This window comes from Paramisgurnus dabryanus, chromosome 15, assembly GCF_030506205.2.
Source record: "Paramisgurnus dabryanus chromosome 15, PD_genome_1.1, whole genome shotgun sequence".
Taxonomy (NCBI): domain Eukaryota; kingdom Metazoa; phylum Chordata; class Actinopteri; order Cypriniformes; family Cobitidae; genus Paramisgurnus; species Paramisgurnus dabryanus.
In genome coordinates this window covers 19,793,592-19,814,703 of record NC_133351.1, presented here as the reverse complement: position 1 = coordinate 19,814,703, position 21,112 = coordinate 19,793,592, and the positions used below count along the sequence as shown (strand labels likewise).

At 37.7% G+C, this 21,112-nt stretch overlaps 1 protein-coding gene across 28 annotated transcripts in view; it reads left to right on the top strand.

Annotated features, from left to right (window-relative positions):
• lrrfip1a (leucine rich repeat (in FLII) interacting protein 1a) overlaps positions 1–20,953 on the top strand; it is a 40,128-nt gene extending 19,175 nt beyond the window's left edge. For 4 of the 28 annotated variants that reach the window (XM_065292570.2, XM_065292571.2, XM_065292576.2 and 1 more), the window contains 18 exons: positions 3,365–3,415; positions 3,611–3,643; positions 4,017–4,088; positions 4,178–4,219; positions 4,339–4,398; positions 7,324–7,401; positions 8,184–8,240; positions 9,510–9,578; positions 9,947–10,066; positions 10,646–10,681; positions 10,763–10,888; positions 11,380–11,451; positions 11,858–12,028; positions 12,209–12,301; positions 12,450–12,542; positions 12,742–12,834; positions 13,277–13,400; positions 14,043–17,558. In XM_065292570.2, coding sequence (XP_065148642.2) covers positions 3,365–3,415; positions 3,611–3,643; positions 4,017–4,088; positions 4,178–4,219; positions 4,339–4,398; positions 7,324–7,401; positions 8,184–8,240; positions 9,510–9,578; positions 9,947–10,066; positions 10,646–10,681; positions 10,763–10,888; positions 11,380–11,451; positions 11,858–12,028; positions 12,209–12,301; positions 12,450–12,542; positions 12,742–12,834; positions 13,277–13,400; positions 14,043–17,032 — 4,380 coding nt within the window. In that variant the 3' untranslated portion in view covers positions 17,033–17,558. Of the gene's footprint in view, positions 1–853; positions 872–2,596; positions 2,654–3,077; positions 3,123–3,364; positions 3,416–3,610; positions 3,644–4,016; positions 4,089–4,177; positions 4,220–4,338; positions 4,399–7,323; positions 7,402–7,797; positions 8,241–9,509; positions 9,579–9,946; positions 10,067–10,645; positions 10,682–10,762; positions 10,889–11,379; positions 11,452–11,857; positions 12,029–12,208; positions 12,302–12,449; positions 12,543–12,741; positions 12,835–13,276; positions 13,401–14,042; positions 17,559–18,395; positions 18,446–18,528; positions 18,650–18,792; positions 18,873–18,956; positions 19,062–19,144 lie in introns of those variants that run through there. The other 24 variants (XM_065292561.2, XM_065292562.2, XM_065292573.2 and 21 more) reach the window with 21 other exon arrangements.
• Positions 20,954–21,112: the final 159 nt, after the last annotated feature.

Here is a 21,112-nt window from a genome sequence, read left to right as displayed (position 1 = left end):
TGTACTAGTGCTACAGTAGCAGATGGTGTGGTCACCTGCAAAGTCACAACCTTAAACATCCATGGAAAGAATCTTGTTATCCAGGTCATATGACCTCTCTAACAAACTCTGGGTATTCCCAAGTGTCTGTACTGGAGATATCTGATCACTTGCTACTGCATGGGAATTCAGATTAGTTTTTTTTAAACTTGTGGGTATAAAGTTCCTGTATAATTATTGGTCTTGTTTGTGATGCTATTGATACTGTTGTTGGTAATGTCCAAATGACCTTCATAAATATACTCTTAGTCGAGTATTAGTATGTGAACTACGGCGATGTTGCTTCCTTCATATTTGAGCCTTGTCTACCTGTAGGACCAGGTAACATCTACTGTACTAATCTATAGGGCTGTAACGATAAATTGTGTGTTCCATTAAAAACTGAAAACGAAATAAAAATATTCTTTATTGTCAAAAAATTTACTATTTGAAGAACAGCGATATAAATAGACATTTCCTGGAATAGTGTTTGTATTGGTACTTCTTTTGTGGCACAATTGGAGTTTCTGCAAGAGAGCGCACAATTGCTTTTGGATGTGACAAAATTTCACTGTAATTCATTAAAATTCATTTATTGAGAAAACGCGCATTTGCACGATTAATTGTTACAGCCCTACTGATTTACCTGGTTTCTAAAACTTTAATGGCTTTCCCCATCCTTTTTCATTGCCTTTATGCCTACAAAATCTTTCACCTGTGTGCTTGGCTCTGTAGTGGCAAATAATCAATATCCTCTCCTCTTTCTCCTCTTCTCTTCATGGTTGGTGGTCTATATGTCTATCTGATCCTCTTTTGCTGGCTTCCTGTGATGTAGATTTATCAGGTGCAGAAGGTAGGGCATCTTTCCTCTCTACCTTGCCTGTTCATTTTTTTTCCTGTTGTTGCTGCTTTTTTATAATTATGTGCTCATTATAATGATGGTCTAGCTTTGCAATACCTATTTCATTATAAATATGTGGGTCAATGACAAAAAAGGATGTACAATTCCAGTTCAAGTTCCAGTAATTGTATTCTTATAACTCAAATTTTTTGAAGAAGCCTTTTTGTTAAGGGGGATTTCTGAAGTTTCATCCCAGGTTTTTTTTATGTGACAAATAATGACCTATATATAATGATCCTTAAAGGACACACGCAAAGCGAATAAAAATCGACGGTCCAGCCTGTGGCGGATCCATAGTTTTGGCACCTGCTGTTCCTCTCACCCTGCCTGTCAACGGGACACAACAGAGATGTTTCTGACTTTTTAAAATGAATAAGAGTTTATCAGATTAACCAGCCTTAGAAACATACAAAAGTAAGTGCAAAGTATATACATTATTGCAGAAGTAATGTTAATACAAAACATATTTCATGATACTAAAACATTACATTCAGCCGTTATAGGCATGCAATGAATCTCGGGATAGCCAAGGCTTTGAAGGATCTATTTATTCTATCATTTGTGATTTTTGATTTTTCATTTGCACTTATTTTGAGGCTGCATTTTAAGCAGCCTTTAAATTGGGACGGTCTTACTAGCCTTCATTCGCGCTGCTATGAAGCCGTCATTCTTGAAAGGCATCCTTTGGAATACCCAGCCTTTGAATTGGGACAAAGCTATTGCCATTATAAGCACAGGTGTTTTTACAAAACTGGATTAATTTAAAGTCCCTGTAAAGATAGATATTAAATGTATTCTGAGTTTGTGACAACAAGGAAAAATGTGTTATTAACCACCCAACCAAATTTGAATGATGGATAAAACGCCAAGTAAATAAAGTAAGTTATCAAAAATTTGAAAATTAGGCAGCATTCTCCGCTCTCAAATGCTGGGGGCGTGTCCCCTGTCAACGCTGAAACCATGCCCACTCACGGGAAAGCTGTCGTCTTTCTCAACTATCAAATACTGCTACAACCTGAATGGATGCTTGTGATTGTGTTAGGTGCGGGGCCATGCGTGGTGGCTCAAGTGCCCAAATAATCCTGAACACAGAAACGGGTAAAAAGCTGTTCAACGGTACATTCACACGGGGCGAAAGCGTTAACGTTTTTTTGAAGCATGGCCAACAGCCATTCACAGTAGCCGCAACCTATGCTCCGGTCTTCCATAAACGTAATTGGCTGGCTCTGCCTAGGTTATTTGCATAAGGCGATCTGATTGGCTGATGCATGCGTTGCCGCTTGAAAAGTTGAGAAATGTTCAACTTCTGCCGCGAGCAACGGCACTGACGCGGCGCCGACAGATCCACAATTCAGTTCGGCAATGGATGACGTCACCCATTAAAAGTGAATGAGAAGCGTCAACGCTTTCGCCCAATACCGTAACTCTTTAATTCACTACAACATAGTTTATAGTCTTTTTGGCGTGTTTCAGCAATACATTTCTAACATTTATAATGTGTTTAGAAACAATTTTCAAGATTTACTTTATAGGGACTTGTTTATTGACCCATATTATTTTATATTTTACACAATCTGGTCTAATAAAATAATTTCTTTAGATTCGTTTTTTCTTTCTGCAATCTGATCCTCCCTGCTGTTTTCTCTCCTGGTTCCTGCTACATTTCTCTTTTTTTAGAAATACTATGGGCTGGATAACCTGGACAACAAATTTGGGGACATTGAGCAGTGGATGGTATATTGGGATTCAGTTGAGATTCTGTGCATGACGTATCTTGCATTTACCTGATAGGGATACATTGCAATGCAGGATGCATGTAGGATATCAGCACAGGGTTGCATGTCTTCAAACAGAACCATATCCATGATAACTCACCTCACATGGCTAATTTCCAAATTGCTGATTATTTATGAAAACAGATTAAATAATCTGTTGTTTGGTTAATGTGTGCCTGTTGTAGATTTTTATACTGTATATTGCATTGCTTGAAACTAATCAGTGTGGACAAATAAGTTTGGATATTGGAAATTATTTCAAGTTTTGTGTCTGTGTCTTATGATTTGCATGCTGCTTTGCATACATTACTGTACCTCTCCTCTCTTATATTCTTCTTTCCTGTTTTCCTGTCTCTTCTCTCCTCTTCTTTTCCTCTTTATAGGAGGACAGTGAACGGTATACACGCCTCTCACGGAGACATGCTTCGGTTTGTATCTCACTGTTCCTTCACCATTTCTTTTTAACCCTCAAATATTCTTTAATTGGTGTTTTTCTCTGCTTTTGCTCTGATATACTATACACAAGTCTTTATTGTGATCACCAGAAAGACAAGCCAAGTTTTGGTTGTGGGTGCCCAACAATAATAAGCACACATTTGGGTGTTTTATATCTCAAACTCTTGTTAACTATGGGCTATTACTAATTTTACTCCTTTTTCCATCTATCAAGGTGTCAGATGATGAAGAACGGATGTCAGTGGGGAGCAGGAGCAGCATGCGGGTCAGTATCAGAGCATCTAGGTCATAAAAAGGTTAAAGTTTGTACTGTATCCATCATGCAGTTTTAGCAGTGATGGAGCTGGCTTTTGTAGGTCATGGGTCTATTTGTGTGTGCTCACTATGTTGTTGGATTTTGTGGTCATAAAATGGTCCAAAATGATACTTAAGCTGATGTTGGTCTTGTTTGTCTGGGCAGTTGGACTTGGATGCTCCTGGTGCTTATGGCGGGGTAAGAATCTCACGGTGGGAAATGTTGCTTCAGCCACAAAAGAATGTTGTCTTAATACTTTCAGGTTCCTGTTAAAGCAAGATGAGCACATACTGTTACTAACTGAGTCTACAGGACTTCCTTATTTTGCAATGTGGTGTGTTGCAACTTAACATAATAATGTACAAACTTTAATTTCTGATGCGGCATTTAAATGCTTTGAAGTGTTTCATCAAGACTATGAAGTTTTTTTTTAACAAACAAAAGGTGTCAGTAAAACATTTGTTGTGCTGTTGAAGTGTCTGATGCTTGATCTGCATGTCACAACTGTGAGGTACCGAGCAGTGAATTCTGTGGTTTTAATCGTATTTCCTTTTCCCACCATCCGCTCCAGCTTTCCCAGGCCGCATCCACCTCTCATTCACAGAAAAAGTCTAAGAAAAAGAAGAAACATTCTTCCAAGACTGTATGTTTATGGCAAAATATGCATGTCACATCCATGAGTTTATAAAAAGACAAAGCAATATCAATCCTGATTTGTTATACTTTCCACAGAGCAACGGCTATGATGATGATCTCAGCCCATTATCTAGTCGGGTTAGTGGCTCAAATATGTGTTGATGTTAGGGTTTGATTATTAACTACTCTGTCAGCTTGCTTGTTGTAAAAAAAGTGTGATTAACTGATGTTCAGGTCTACTGTGTATTTGTACACAGAACTCCAGACTCAGTGATGAGAGCAAAAGGTCTCGCTCCTCGAGACTTGATCTGCAGTCGGTGGGTCTCAGCCTTGGTTCTATTTCACAGCCTGAATTCGCCTGCCTGTTTAGATAGTTTAATGCAATTAACATAAAAATACAGCTAACATGAGTAGTCGGTTGACACCATCTCTGACAACGCATGATAGATTTGTGCTCGGTGAGAGGGATGTTTTGCTGGTCTAAATTGGTTAGGCTTTGCTATCTTAAATGTTTTGAACAATCTTTGAATCCAAAGAATTTGCTTTTTTTTTAAATGTTCCCCCTCTACATAGGGTTGCTTGTCAGTGATGTAATGTCCGGGTTATCCTCAATTTCTGCTTTTGCTGCCACAGAAACCATATATGTGTTTGACTTCATGTGGCACCGCGCAGATTGATTGGCGTATCAAACTGAAAGTATTGCTTTCCTTTTGCTAACGTGAATGTCATAGCAAATCAATCTGCGCACAGTAGTAGTTTGTATGCAGAACTGATTGGATCGTTGGAAGTTGGTCATGTCGTTTAATGCTACTCACTGCGATCTTTTCCCAGGCCCTGCCCCCGAGTCATTCCCTGTCAAGAGAGATCGTTTCGAGGAGGGGAGAAGATTAGTGTTTTTAACCCCTTCAGACCGGATTTTCAGGCGTTTATTCAGTGTGCCTTGTTTTGATTGGTTGATCGGTATTTTTATTGGCTTGAACCACAAAACATTCCAGTGGACACAGGGTCTGAATAGGTTAGTTAAAGATTATGAGGGCAAATTAATAAAAAAAAAGAAAGAAACTAAGTAAATAGTAAAAAGTATACCACAATTGTGGGTGATATGACCAAAATGTTATTTCACGATAGGATTCATTTTATATCATGATATTGATATGTATCACAGTAGAGTTTTTTTTTTAATCTTTTAATAAGGTTTTTATGTTATTAAAATATTTAATGCCATAGAATTTTCGTTATTCTCACAAAAAAACTTATACATTCATAAAAAAGAAGATGAAAACAAACTAAATTCAAGCTCATTGAAATATAAACGGTCATTGATGAAAGAATGATGTACGTTTATATATCTTATTTTAAGGTAGAAAAGTGATTTAATCAAGAGCAGTGAGAGATATTCACAAAAACATGAGTGACAGACAGGAGGAAAATTAGGTAACTTCCCCTTTAAGTCCAATGTCCGGATCCAATCTACTGTTACACGTGTGTTTCCTATTTTGACACATATATGTATTTAAGGCAAATAAAGCTGCAAAAATGCTCAAGAGCTTAAAGGATAATTCCGGTATTTAACACTTTAAGTCTCATTTCTGGTTTGTTTTGGATGAACTACAGTGATGGACACAGAAATTTTGACAATGGGTCGTGTCTTGACTTTTTGACTTGTTTAGAAGCGTCTCTTGACTGCTTCAGAATGGAAGTCAATGACCATGCACAAACATGTCATTAAAACAACACTTAACGTTCATTTTCAAAACTGTACTGCTCACCGAGTGGTTCGTGGTGTTTGTTGATGATTAAAAACATATATTTTGGCGCAATGTATGATTTCAATCCGTGTTATTTGCTATAGTGGAACTATTTTTTCAGATACCTCACAACGGCGTATATAATTCCACTCTATATTTGAGTCTGAAGCGTTAGCACACTCCCGACCACTTGTTGGCGACAACCACTTTGCCATACAAGTACGCTCGGTGTCTAGCGTATACAGTCACAATCAAGCTCAGCTTCAAACCTAAAGCTGGTCACTGAGCCATCAAATATGGGAAAAATTTATTCTGAGAGAAACGGAGCGAAAAAACTACAACCACATGTAAACAGACCCTTTTCTGTTTCCCGGCGGCGGAGTGATATATCAGCGAGCCATGAGTCTTCCAAGAGAAGTCAATGGAATTTTACAAAATGCCAAATAAAACACAACAGAAACTGTATTTCGCTACACAACTTGTTTTTAATCATCAACGAACATCACGAACCACTCGGTGAGTAGCACAGTTTTGAAAATGAACGTTAAGTGTTGTTTTAATGACATGTTTGTGCATGGTCATTGACTTCCATTCTGTCAGAATGATTCTGAAGCAGTCAAGAGACGCTTCTAAACGAGTCAAAAAGTCAAGAAACGACCCATTGTCAAAATTGCTTTGTCCATCACTGTAGTTCATCCAAAACAAACCAGAAATGAGACTCAAAGTGTTAAATACCGGCATTATCCTTTAAGAGCAGTTGATGCGCGACTTGTGCGCTCCTCTCACACAAAACAGCGCGTGCATATAGCACTGTTGTTTCTGTTTTAATGGCTTAAAATCACTTGGTTAAACTGCGGTGCTTAAATGCGTGTACAATAGTTAAGCTTTCGTGAACACGCACAGAAACGTGACGTGGGCGCGTAACCTCGATTCAGTCCAAAATCCCTACCGGTTGACTAATTTCTTCTCGTTTATCATATATACTGGTTATCACCCATCCCTAACCACAATATTAACATTTTTTATTTGAATTTCATGACAACTTTAAAGTGTCACTTGTCAGCTGGTCAGGGTGGGAGGCCAACTGGCTGACCAGCAAAACACAAGCTTAGACATACTGGGAAACCATCAGAGACCAGCAAAACAACTTAAGTTTGGTTTGTTTTTTAACAGGGATAACATCTAGAAAAGTGGATGTAAATAACTGGTTAGAAAATGTGTGGTTTTGTGCATGCTGAATGGATGACTTTTAAGAATATCCTTACCCCAGAGACTGCTAACCCCATATTGCACCAAAGTACAGTATACTGTGTAAATTACTAATCCAGTGTGAAGCATTAAATGAATTAACCCATGGTTATTTTAACCATAACCATAAAAAGGTTGATGTCTGGCTTAAGCTGAAATGCAAGGATAGCACCCAGTTCAGTCAGGCCTCATCGTCTTTTTCATTTAGCTAATCATTCACTTGCACATTATTTCCCATCATTCTAGAGTCTCTACAATTCTGAACCATACAGCAGCAGTAGTTATTCCTCTAAACATCAAGGCCTCTCCTACAATGGCTATCAGGTCTGTCATCTTAATCCACTGCTCCTCTTCTTGACCTTTCCATCCCTCTCTATCCCTTTTCAGTGTAACTTTCTATTTGTTCCCGTGACATCAGCTGTCTACGTTAGACTATTTTCTCTGTATTTGATTAGGATCCTTACATGTGTCTATGTCATTTTTTCATGGTTAGCTCCGTCTGCTGCACAGCAGGAAGCACAGGGTTTGTGCTGCTCCTCATATTATGCTCTGCTACTCAACACTTCCTGTACAATACATGAACCTATGTACACAGATTTTTCCACTGTTAACACCTCACTTCTCTCTGCCACAGAAGGCCATCTAGGGTCATCTACAGTCTACAAACACCTGAACACAGAGATAATTGCTTGTGTTTGGCTTTGAATTTAGTCTTTAAAAGGGAAGCGTGCCATTTCTGTGTAAACATTTTTGCAAACAGGTTTCCTACATGCTCAAACAGAGCAATGTTTTGATAGCGCCACATAATGTTTTATAAGATGTTTCAGACAGCATACCAATGACTCACGTATAACTATTAATGGAAGTATTAACTGGGATGTATTTGATCTGAAATGACACACTCCACCCTATTTAACTAGCTTTAGCTCTTTTCTCTCCATCCTGGCTGGGTGTGATGAAATGCAGGTGTAGACTAATGCACTGTGCACTTAAAATAGAGAAGTGAAACTTCAGAAAGAGTATGCATGCTCACTCTCACAGCAGTAAGGGGTCAGATCTGTGTGAGATTTGTCTGTTTATGTATTTTTGTGCTTTACCTCTATCAGGGCTCTGTATATGAGGACAGTCTCTACAGCGGCTCTCGGCGCTCCGTTGCTCGTACTGTAAGAAAATACACAAATGCTAAAGCAAAACTGTAAATGTGCATGCAGAACTCATATCATATATGTGTGTTCTGTTCCTTAACCACTAACCGTTGTGAGCTGTCTTCAAGATTAATTTCTAATGGTATTTGTCCTCGTCATGAGTAAATTGTAACACAGTCTGTGAAAATCCAGCTAAAGTCAAATTTTGTGATAAAATCATCCTATAAAATTATAAAGAACATTCTGTGAAAATATAACATGATATATAAAATATTGACTAAAAGGGGTCGCACACCGGACATGGCCTGCCTTTCTTTAAAAATGTAACACATTGTTTTCAATGAGTATACGCACACCCGCACCGACAGGTACGACTCAGGAAGTTGCTCAAATCCCTGTCGTGCCACTCACATAGTTTAACATTACATAACATCATATTTGTCCCAAATCAATTACGATTAACATTGGCTGCTAACGTATACTTTGCATTTTTAAGTAAACGCTCTCTGATAAAGCTTGCACTATTTAATGTGCACTTCCGGTGTAAGATACCTCCGAGTTGTCCTAGATGTGACGCGGTACGCTGCTTCTTGTCCGGTGTGCGACCCCCTTTAGGCCATGTGAAAGTTTAAGTAAATATGATGCCCCAAATCTCAGTATTGGATCATGAGAGTTTAGCCTGGATTTCACAGACAGGGTCACAATTCTCTAAACATTAATGTATTCGACAGGTGCTTTTTTCCTAAGTGACTTACGACAGTGCATTTAAGGTGTTAGTTTATCAGTTTATAAGGAGTTAACCCTTGACGGTTGTAGTGTGGTGATTTACAAGTTGAGCATCAAGAAGAGCAGGAATAATGCCTGTAGTTGTAGTCATTGCATATAAGTTGTGTTAACAGTGTGTGTATTGAGAGAATTCCTGACAACCCACTTTAACAAGCAGTGGAGTTGAATTTGTGTTTGCGTGTGTGAATTAGATAGATCGAGAGATAAAACTAACCGAGAGGTGCTCAGAAGCTTTTTGTATGTGTTGAACTTGTGATGCTTGGCATGGTTTATTATTTGTGTAATGGACCATGTCATTTTAAATGGATGGGTCTGAGTGCTGTCAGTTGTATGTTTTGAACTTTTTTTAGATGAACACTGATAGCATGAAGCAAATCTGCATTCCCTTCTCTGTCCTACTTTCACTTTTAGTTCCACTGTATATTTCTTTACGCACCCTGTAGTTTTCTGATTCTTCACATTTTCATTATTGTGTGTGTGCGTCTGTTTATCTTCTTCTAGTCATCTGAATACAGAGGTTCAAGCTCTAGGACCTCATCCAGGGCAAATTCTGCGTGCGGCAGCCCTGTGGTGAGCACCTTCGGTGTCATTGACAAACCAAGTTGTTTGCTAACAAAGATTAAATTTCCTCTCCAGGCATCTTTGTTTATATTCACTGGGTTACTGCGTTAAATGTCCCACAAATGTGGTGCTTGTGTTGTGTGTAATGGATTGTTGATGTTTCTATTGAATAAGTGTTTGTTACCAGCCTGGATAAAATTAAAACTTGCTTACCTTAGTACAGAATTATACTGAAAAAATGTCAACTGAGATAATGTGTGTGTATTTGTTTGTGCACATTCCTCATCAGGGTGCATGAGAAACCAACTGTTGATAAACAGCTGAAATATTTCTTATATCCTTGAATTTTATTAATGGTGCCCTCTGGTGGTTTTTAGGAGGACTGCAGCAGTTCAGTGGCTAGTTATATACGCAGCGGTAGTATCAGTGGTCTTTCTAGAGATCTTGACCATGTCATTATCCCTGACCTGCCGGATGTTAATGGAAGACTGTCTATGGTATGAGATTCATGCCGGGGATCCTTTGGTTCATGTGATCTGTGGTGGCTGATGCACTGTTGAGGCACGGAGTTTAAAACTTGTATATCTTTATATACAAGTAGCATGTTGAATTGAATGTAGTGATGGTCTGCTTTGATTATGTGTGATGATGCCTTTATTTATTTTTGAATGCATCCTGCGTCTTTCAGTCTGGAGATTAAAAAAATCATTGGATTCAGCAAACCACTGAGGGCCATGATGTTTATTGGAAATTTGCATTTTTTAATTTTAATTTTTTATGCATGGTGTGATGTGGCAGATTTTGTCTATTTTAACAAGGTTTATTTTTAGATATCAAAATTGACTTGCCTGCTATTTGTATTTATCACCATTCAAAACCAAATACTACCATTTATTTGTGTTTGAAAATGAATTAATTTACGCTTAACAGATCATTTTTTTCCAACTGATTTTTTGTATTGAAAGCTTGTTTTCAGTGAAATGCATGAATCAGTATAGATACTGTAAGAGACTGCAATAATGGTAGGAAACCTGTGAGGAAAATACATTTATTTTTGTATAATTTTTATTTTACAGACTGATGACCGGATAGACCGTGACTACTTGGAAAAGGTTTGTTTATTTATTTAAAGATTTCCTTAAAGATGATTTTTAATAGTGTTTCATAGTAAAATGAATTTAAAAAAAATTTAGGGCTCTTCGCGAGCATCCACGATATCTGGCACCACTCTTACCTCTCTGGGTGGGACGTCCTCACGGAGAGGAAGTGGAGATACAACCATCACTGCAGACACAGAAGCCTCTATACGGGAAATCAAGGTGTTTGTTTATGCCTTTGTCTTGTTTACCTCCCAGATTTAAGCAGCTAATATGTACGTTTTTGTTTTCATTCACCTTAATGCATAATCTATATCATTTGTGATTTTTGTGTTGACTTACTGTATAGTATAGTCATTATAATAATTGATACTCAATATACTGCACACACACACCTTAATACACTTTTATTTTCTGTCATTTTGTCCTCTGTTCTGTTCCTGGAGATTCCTTTAGCAGAAAATAATCAAACAAAGCTGAAATTATAACAAATATGTTTGAGTGTTAGATGAGACAAAAGACTCCAAAAATCTCCAGGAACCTTAGGACTGGATAGCCTACAGTATCTCTGATGCTTTCTTTCTACGTCCTCGCCATTATATTTTACTGTAATTCACATCATCAGTCTCGCTTTCTCAACCCTTTCGTTGCTCATCCTCCACTGCGTACTTCATCCTTGCTCCTCATCTTCATTCTTCATGCCTTTTATTCAGGAGATCCATGAGCTTAAGGATCAAATTCAAGATGTGGAGGCGAAGCACATGCAGAACCTCAAAGAGATGAAGGTATACATGTGTTTGAGGCAGTACCAGCATTTTCCCGGCAAGATCCTTGCCAGCCCAGTCAAATATTGATTAAATTCTAATAACAGCAGTGCATCATTTGTGCTATTTAATTACTTAATAAAACAACATTTGCGTGGTTGGCCTAACATAAAGTGACCAGGGAAGAAGATGAGAGATGATGCTTGTTTCTCTTCGTGCTTCTCTGGTTTTTATCCTGTCTTGCATGTGTCTGCTGCTATGCTTCAAAAGCCTATAGTCTGATTTTTCTTTGCCTGGCCTCCATCTTTGACTTTACACAACATACTGTTACACATTTCTGTCCATTACACTATTTTAAAATTCTAAAAGTCAAACAAATATGTTGTGTGGGGTATCTGTGCAGCTTTGTGTTTTTAACCTTTTTAAGGATACCTTGTCGCAAGTGGAAGATAAGTATCGGAAGGCCATGGTATCCAATGCACAGCTAGACAATGAGAAAACCAATCTGATATATGAAGTGGACACTTTAAAAGACTCTTTAATGGAACTGGAGGAAATGCTCTCTGAAACACGTCGTGAGCTTGAGGAGAAGAGTAAGGTCTGTACATATTGTATTTATTACATATTATACATCAAATAATGACAATAAAAAAGTTTTACCATCAAGAGTCTTTTATTTAACTTAGCATGATTGTAAGAAAATGGTAAACAAAGTAATAAATAATGATTATGCTTTATAATAATTTACATTGAAACAAAAAATTTTTTTGTCTTTTAGGACCTTGAACGAGAGAAGCATGCACATAGTATACTGCAGTTTCAGTTCAGTGAATTAAAAGAGACGTTGAAACAAAGTGAAGAACTGCTAACTGTGAGTAGTGTTGTGATCGTAGTTTAAATCTCTCTCTCCTCAAGCTTTGTCTTTTTAAAATACTTGGCTTATCTGATCATCTGCTTCTTTAATGTCCATTCTTCCTTCTGATCATCTTTGATCCTTCATGCATAATATGTCTCTGTAGGAAATCCGTCAGTTACGAATGAAGCAGGACGGCTTTGTTAGAGAGGTTTCTGACCTTCAGGAAACTATTGAATGGAAGAATAAAAAAATTGGGGTATGATCCCTGAATATTTGTAACCCCAGTTTATTTTTTATTTCTATTGTTAAATTAAGTTAGTATTTTCATTTGTTTTATAGTTGGTCGTAGTACTCCTTGCTGCAGTCTATCTTGTTGCCTGCTTTATTGATATTTTCATTACTTTCACCCTCTTTCTGTCTTACTTTCTTGCCAAATCCTCTCTGGTGCTGTTCAGGCATTAGAGAGGCAGAAGGAATTTTCTGATGCCATTCGCAATGAGAGAGACGAACTCAGAGATGAGGTCGTTCAGCTCAAAGATATTTTAAAGGTATCTGTGTGGTGAAAACTTCTAACCGTAGGGCATTTCTTTTCTGCACATAAACATTTACTAAAAGAACAAAAAATATTACAATATGTGTAATTTTGATGCTTAGTTTTTTTTGTGTGTAGATAGAATCCCAGTTTAGCTTTTTTTTAATTTGATAACTAATGTCCAAAATATAATTCAATTCAACCTTCCAATTCAAGAGTTGACATAACTTATAAAAACAATTTAATTTAACATAAAAGAAACATAAATATATTTTATATTATATGATTATAAGATTATAATTTTATTACGAAATGAACTGTATGTCAATAGAATATCAGTGTATCCACAAATCTGACAAAATGTCAGACATAATGTGCTCCATCCACTGTGTAAATCTAGCTTTACCATTTTCTAAACTACACTTAGTAGTAAACATACATTAATTTACTCTGTCCAGAAACATGGTATTGTTCTTGGACCTGATCTAACCACCAATGGAGAAACAGGTGAAGAAGTGGGAGAGGGCGACCAGAATTCTCAAACATCGTCTGCTGAGATTCGAGAGGGCAGTAGTGTACTAGGTAAGCTGATTTTTTTCATTGCATGCTAAGATTTCTTTAACATTGCTACCCTGCCTTCTCATCTTTGGAGCTCAAGCCAAATCTAACCAAACATGCTTCTGTCAGCCTGCTCCAAATGCAGATACACATCAACTTTTCTTGCACTTCACTGTTTCCCTGTTTTCACAAACCCACTTTTTTATATACATTTTTTTATTTATAGACAACTTTCCATTTCTCATTAGTCAAATGGGTGCTTTAAATCTCATCTTTTTGAATGTCAATTTAATGGCACAACATTTTAAGGTTATATCTGTTTCATGAATCTGCACACAACATCTTCACACACAACATCAGACATATAGCTGCATAAATCATCCAGATGACTTTGATTTCTGTCCACATTGGTTAGAATCGGTTATGTTCTTCAGGTTATGTTGTTACAAAATGGTGTGCGGGGCACTTTACCTGGGGATCTATCTGGTTTTCTTTGGGCAGTCCTTTACTGATGATTTTTGTGGGTTTAAGAGCTTTGGCTTGGAGTCTTTTATTATTGCTTTTCCTTCCCTCTTCTCTACTTCTTGCTTTAAACATCTTATCTACTTGGCAACTAGAAACACATTTCTTTTGGCCTTAACAACTGACACCTCAATCATCTCCCAGGCACTCAACAGTTGAAGATCTGTAAAGACCAAAAAGATTTGGATGAGGAGGTGCAAGAGAATCATGACTCGTTGATTTCTACATCTTTAGAAACAAATGACAATGGAGACCTTAGGGATGAAGTGAACCAGGGTGTAGAGCAGCACTCTGATAACAAACCTGAAGAACCTCCAAGTTCTGTTGATAATGATGAGGTCACTACAACCACACCTATGGTTGAGATCAAAGCAGAACAGCTTGTATTGGAAGATTCAAGGAATAATACTGTGGAATCAGAGTGTGAGGTTCATACCGATGAACCTGTGGAAGAAAATCAACAAGAGATCACTATATGTGCCAAGCATAGTGAGATAATTGAAATAGAAACTTCAGTCTCTGGTCCAGTACTTGATGAAAATCAACCAAGTGAGTCAGTAAGCAAGCCTGTGGAGAAACCTGCTGAATCATCTCAAACTGAAAAAGCTCCACAGACTCAAGGTGGCAGTGCTTCAAATAAAAAAAGGAGAAAGAAAAAGAAGGGCAAACAGAAACAGAAACAAAATGATAAGCAGGAGAGTGAAACAAAGATATGTGATACAAGTGAAAAGATTTTAAATGAGGATAATCCAGACCAAAAACTGGAAAGTGATCCAGAGGGAAGCCATGAAGAGCAACTAGGGAATGACGCATCTACTGCAGTGCATACAGAAGTCTCAACTGATTCACATGACAGTACAAGAAACATTGAAACAGACCGTGATGAAATAATAAGCATGAATACAGTACCTGCAGATGATGCTAGAGATCAGTTTCGAGTAATCACAGATGTGGTTGATTCAGGAGAAACTTCTAACCCCAAAACCGATTGTCCTGAATCTACAACTGGCAACAGTATCTCTAACCTAACAGAAGTTATTGATGACCAAACTAAAGATTCAGAAAATCTTGCTCAAGAGATTTCTTCAGACAAAGAAGCTTTACTGTCTCATGAACTTTCTGATAAGTCCATGGATGCTGTTGACAGGTGTGTGGAAAATCTCGAGTCCATCAGTATTTCTGATAATATTGAGAAGTCTTTGTCGGTGGATAACAAGGAAGGGAAGAGCCATGTGGACAGTGGTGGAGTAGAAGAGGAGCCAAGGATTCAAATTATTGATCCAGGAGAGACAACTTTCCCTGGAGATCATGATGAGTCAGCTTCAAAATGTCATCCCTCTTCATCTGTTATAGAGAAGGTAGAATGTGAAAAGCTAATCCAGGAACAATCAACAATGCCCACTGATCAAGAGTTAGAAAACATTCTTCAAAATACTATTGAAGTGGAGCAGAAAGAGAGTAAGACACAGACAGATCAAGCTGAATTGGTTGAAGAAGCTCTTATAATGCCTAGCAGAGAAGTATTCAGTGGAGACAATAATATAGTCACTGCTGTAACTGAATCTCAGGTTCCAGTTTTAGAAAAGTGTGAAGGTGAGGAAGGAAGATCATTGCATGGTGAGCTTCTACCTGAGGTTCAATATACTGGAGAGAAGGAGGCAGATCAGGAATCAATAGAGTTAGGAGACTCCCACCATGAATCCAAGTTAGAAAAAGGTGAGGATGAGAACAAAACATCATGTCAAGGTCAGGTTATGCTTGAAACACTGCCTGAGGATAAGGATATTATGGTGGGAAAAGGTGAGGAGGATGGCAAGAAAACATCAGTCCGAGATGAGGTTATGGTTAAAACGCAACCAACTGGAAAGGATGAAGATATTCTGCTGAAGAAAGGTGATGAGGATATAAAGGAAGGATCAGTCCAAGATCAGGTTATGGTTGAAACGCAACCACCTGGGGAGAATGAAGATATTCTGGTGGGAAAAACTAAGGAGGATGAAGAGGAAGGATCAGTTCAAGGTCATGTTATGCTTGATGAACTTTCTGTGGAGAATAAGGCTATTCTGGTGGAAAATGTCGAGGAGGATGAGAATGAGAGATCAGTTCAAGATCAGGTTATGCTTGTAACACAACCGACTGAAAAGGATGAAGAAATTCTGTCGGAAAAGGGTAAGGAGGATGAGAAGGAAGAATTAGTCCAAGATCAGGTTATGCTTGAAACACAACCGACTGAAAAGGGTGAAGAAATTCTGCTGAAAAAGGGTAAGGAGGATGAGAAGGAAGAATCAGCCCAAGATCAGGTTATGCTTGAAACACAAACGACTGGGAAGGATGAAGACATTCTGCTAAAAAAAGATGAGGGGGATGAGAAGGAAGAATCAGTCCAAGGTCAAATTATGCTTGATACACAACCACCTGGAGAGAACAGAGATATTCTGGTCGAGAAAGGAGTGGAAGAAGAGAAGGAAGGACCAGTTCAAGATCAAGTTATGAATGACACGCAGCTGTCTGGAGAGGATGAAGGCATTTTGGTTGAGTCAGTTACAGTTTCTCCAGAGCAGAAGGGAGAAGATGAGGAGGAAGATGAAGGAGAGTCATTTGATTTTGATGAAATGGATCTGGAAGCATCATCAGAAGACCCTTTGAAACAACAATGTCAAGATAAACCAAATAAAGAAGTTACTCTGTCAAAAGAAAGTGTGCAAGAAGACCAGACTAAAAAAGGCAGTGAACCTCTGGAACCAAAGAACCAAATGGATGATGGACAAACAACAACAGAGGTAGACGCTTGTTTAACAGAGGACAGTCAAGTTGACCAGAAAGACATTGAACCTAATCAACAACAGCATGATACATCTGAACGTAAAGAATGTACAGTTGAGGAACATGAGCAAGGATCAGAAGAACTGAGGCACAATGAAGGAGCTGATCGTCCCTCAGAAATAGAGACAAAAAATGTAGAACAGGAGAAGAATAGTTACATTCCACAAGAAGACCAGGAACCAAACATATCAAGAGAGCAGGAAGTTGAAAAACCAATAGCAGGGAACGGGAAGGAAGATGATAGAAAGGAGTCTAAGAAAAGTGCCAAGAAAGGGAAGGGCAAGGGGAAAGAAGAATGTAAAATGTCTTAATGGGCCACAAATGTGCTGATTTGATTTTCTCAACATCTATTCAACAAGTAACAGTGCACTTACAAAGATAACCAATGATACTGTTGTGAAACTTTAAAGACTTCTGAGAATCCTGGAATTCCATCTTAATAATGTCAACTGTTTTCACTGCAAATATGTGTGTTATACATTAATATTTTACATCTGACCAAAACTGCTAAATGCATTTTTAGTTCAAACAGAATGCTTGAAATGTCAGTCATTCACACATCAGATTCTGGAAGTAATAGGTAAAAATATCATATTTATTTTATAATCAATTTTACAAAAGCATGTAATAAAATGTTTCTTAGAATGATGAATAAAGGTTTTTGTTACTGGTTTTTCAAGTTACCATCCTGTTCTGTCTGCCACAGTCATGAATAGCAGCGAGATCTGTCAGCTTTCGAATTCAAGTGTTTTCCATTGAATGTATGCCATACTGTATGTTGTTAAATAGATTTGTTTTATGTGGTAAATAAAGTCTTTGTGTCACTTTACTATCAAATAGTAATCCAATAGTTTTATTGAAGCTTTCTATTTTTAGTATTTTGTTTTTCCGTTTTGAGACACATTGAAAATGGAAATATTTGATGAATTTATTATGAGACCTTTTCATGTTGATGGAACCAGCTACATAAACAATAGAATTTCAAAATATTAAATGTTGATCTATTAAGTTCATCACACATTTATTGCTTTACAGCAGATTTTAGTATTTTAGTATAGTACATTTTAGTATTTTAAAGTCACGTTTACAAAATGTCTGAACACTTCTTTACTATTTGCTGATAGAGTACCATTGTAATTTAATTATTTACAAAAACCACACAAAGTAAAATTAACAGAAAAGGCACAATTTCTTTTAAATGAGAAGAGAATTACTGTCTTCAAATATCTCTTAATGCACTTGATACTAGCAAATACATACTGCATGTAATAGATATTTGGATTGAGTGCCTTTTGAGTTGAACACTGATAGGTTACACAGCCACACGAGGCACAGGCCTTTGAGATTTGAGTTCACTGAAGTTTCTGCATGTTTATCCCTCATCATCCTTCACATCCCAGAATAGGATAGCATCACTTTTGCATGCACTGACTCCTCCCCCTCCATGCCTCTGGCTCCTCCCATCCCGGTATGTGAAAATCTCCTGTCTAACCTTGGAATGTGTTTTATTTAACCACTAAAATATTATATTTAAAATAGCAGATTAAGTTTTAGATGTGTTTTAATATAATATTTAAAAATTGTTAATAACTATTGTTAATGTACACTTAAATGCTTATCATATTTGCGTAAAATTGATAATTCAACCCATTGACCTCTGGATCTGCTTTTTAGAAATTCGATTACGAAAACTAGTTGATGAAAGGGAAAACTTAATAGAGCAGGTGAGTTGTTGGTATTTACTTAATGTACACATTCTAAACCTTTGTTTTAGTTTACAAGCTTGTTTTTATATTCATCTATTCAGGTTAAGCGATTGAAAGGTGAGCTCGAACAGAAGAAACCAAAGAATGGTGTGCAGGATCCCTCCAGCCCTGATGGAGATGTGCAGGAGAATGGTGCTGACTCCAACATCATGGATTTACAAAGTAAGGACACTGTCTGCTCTGTCAGGGGCAGGGGATATCATTAATGCATGGAAATGTACAGAATAGGTTTGTTTTCATATTTTTGTAAGCAAATAACAAACTCTCTGCCTCAAATGTTGAGAAATGTATATGGTTGTTTTCAGGGGATGCCAGCAGGCAAGTCAATGACCTCAAATTTAAGCTTGTCAAATCCGAGCAAGAAGTCACGGCTCTCGAGCAGAATGCAAGTATTTTTTTACTGTACAATTTTTAAATGTTTTCAGATTGGCACCATTTGAAATAGTTGTAATTCCAACTCATGTTCTAGGTCACAAGGCTTGAGGGTCAAGTGTCTCGGTACAAAGCTGCATCTGAAAATGCAGAAAAGATAGAGGATGAACTCAAAGCTGAGAAACGCAAACTGCAGCGAGAGGTACAAAACCACATTCACTCAAAACAGCATGGACATAAGCCCTACTGTAAAGATAATAACTTGCCCATTTTCTTTCATGGTAGCTTCGATCTGCACTCGACAAGATTGAAGAGTTAGAGTCCAGTAACAGCCACCTCTCGAAAAGGATGGAGAAGATAAAAGCCGGTCGGGGAACAACACCCTAGTTGTTTCAGATCGGCCTCATGATCTGTTCATCTCCACTGCCTGTTATTTTCCCAGCTGACAGCCTTGAAAAAGCTTTCTGTATAACCTCACTAATCTTACAGTATAAGTTATTAGGACTTTATTCAAATCCAGTGTCAACCTTGATACGTCCCAACAATGTGCCAATCTTCAGAGTATAAAGATTGTGCTGTTCTTTGGAGAAGAGGGATTCTGTGCCTCATAAAATGGTCAAAAGCACAAACAAATTAGGATAGCAATTGTTCAATTGTTGCTTTGACATCAGTAATTTCTGAAAGCTTAGTATGCAAGGCGGCCAAAAGACATCTAAAGAAGGATTTGAGAAATGACAGACCGAGAAGTTGTGAAACCCTGACTTTAAAGATGAGGGCATAGTGTCCAGCACTAAAATGATTTCCACTAGGAAATGCTGCTTTGCTAAGACACGGCAAATGAATATATGTGATTGTGAGATACTTTAAATTCCTTCACTTTCAAATATGTTTCAATAACAGTAGTTGATTTAAATAGATCAGAGGTTCTCAACTCTGGATTCACTTTCCTGCAGAGTTTAGCTATAAGGGGACATGCACACCAAAGCTTTTACACCCGCAGCCGGTGTCTTTTTTCAATTGTTTCAATGGAAGCTCTGCCTTTTTCAAAAAAGCCAGCAGCTAGCGTTTTTTTCCATGCTGAATGCCGACGCTCTACATTTTAGAGGAGGGGTGGGACAAATATCACAACAACCAACCGGCGCATTGTACAACAACTGATAAACAAAGCAGAGGTATCACAGCAACCAAAGACCTCAGCTGAAGAAAGCTGGCGCTGAGCTGAAAAAACTATCGTAAAGCCTGCTTGGCCAATCAGAAGCCTAACTAAAGTGACGTCACAAGGCAAAAACCCCAGTTTTACTGTCTACACGACAGCACTGCATCCGGCGTTTCTTAAAATCCTCAGGGATTTTCAAAAATGTTCGGTTTCAGTGCCCTGATACTGCGTTTTCGTGTAGACAAACCACGTAAAAAAGTCACAGTTATAACAATACCCGTGTCTGTTTGGACTAGGCCTCAAAGCTTTGGTGTGCATGCTAACCTGATCAAATTCACCTGCATGCAATTTTCTGCTATTCCTAAAGACCTTGACTACCTTGCTCGGGTGTGTTTGATCAGTGCTGGAGCTAATTTTGCATTAAAGTGGATCTCGAAGGTCAGAATTGAGAACCTCTGAACTAGATCTTTCTTAAATGTTCCTGGAATGATATTAATGTCTCATAGCTGGCTTTGCGGTCTCTGCTTTTTCCTACATGTAATGACACATTTTAGAAAGACAGATTTGATATAAACGATGAGAAGCAGATTTGTAGTGATATTGATTGTTGCATTGACGCTGATAATCCAACCACCCAATTGAACCACATAAATGAAGCTTTTCAAGATGCTGGATTGCAAGCTGATTGACTGTGTGTTTAAACATAAAAGTCTCTATGTGAACAAGCCTAGAGGCCCATTTTGTCCGAGCTAATTATGGGAAACATTAAGTTCAATTGTGATCAATAGAAAATGTTACTGAAACTGTTATGATTACAAACAACATTTAATATCACCATTTCTGGCCAGAGGCTGCTTCACCTTGTTTACAATGCTTTCAACCATTTAGTTTATGAACTGTAATCTTTGTGCAATAAAATGTTTGTTTTAATTTAAAAAGTTGTACATGTTTTTGTTAACTTAGCACCTAGTTTAATCAGTACATAATATACTGCACATAAATACTCTTCTTAGACAATAGAAAACTTCCTTTAAAGGAATAGTCTACCCTTTTGCCATATTAAACCATGTTATTACCTCAACTTAGACGAATTAATA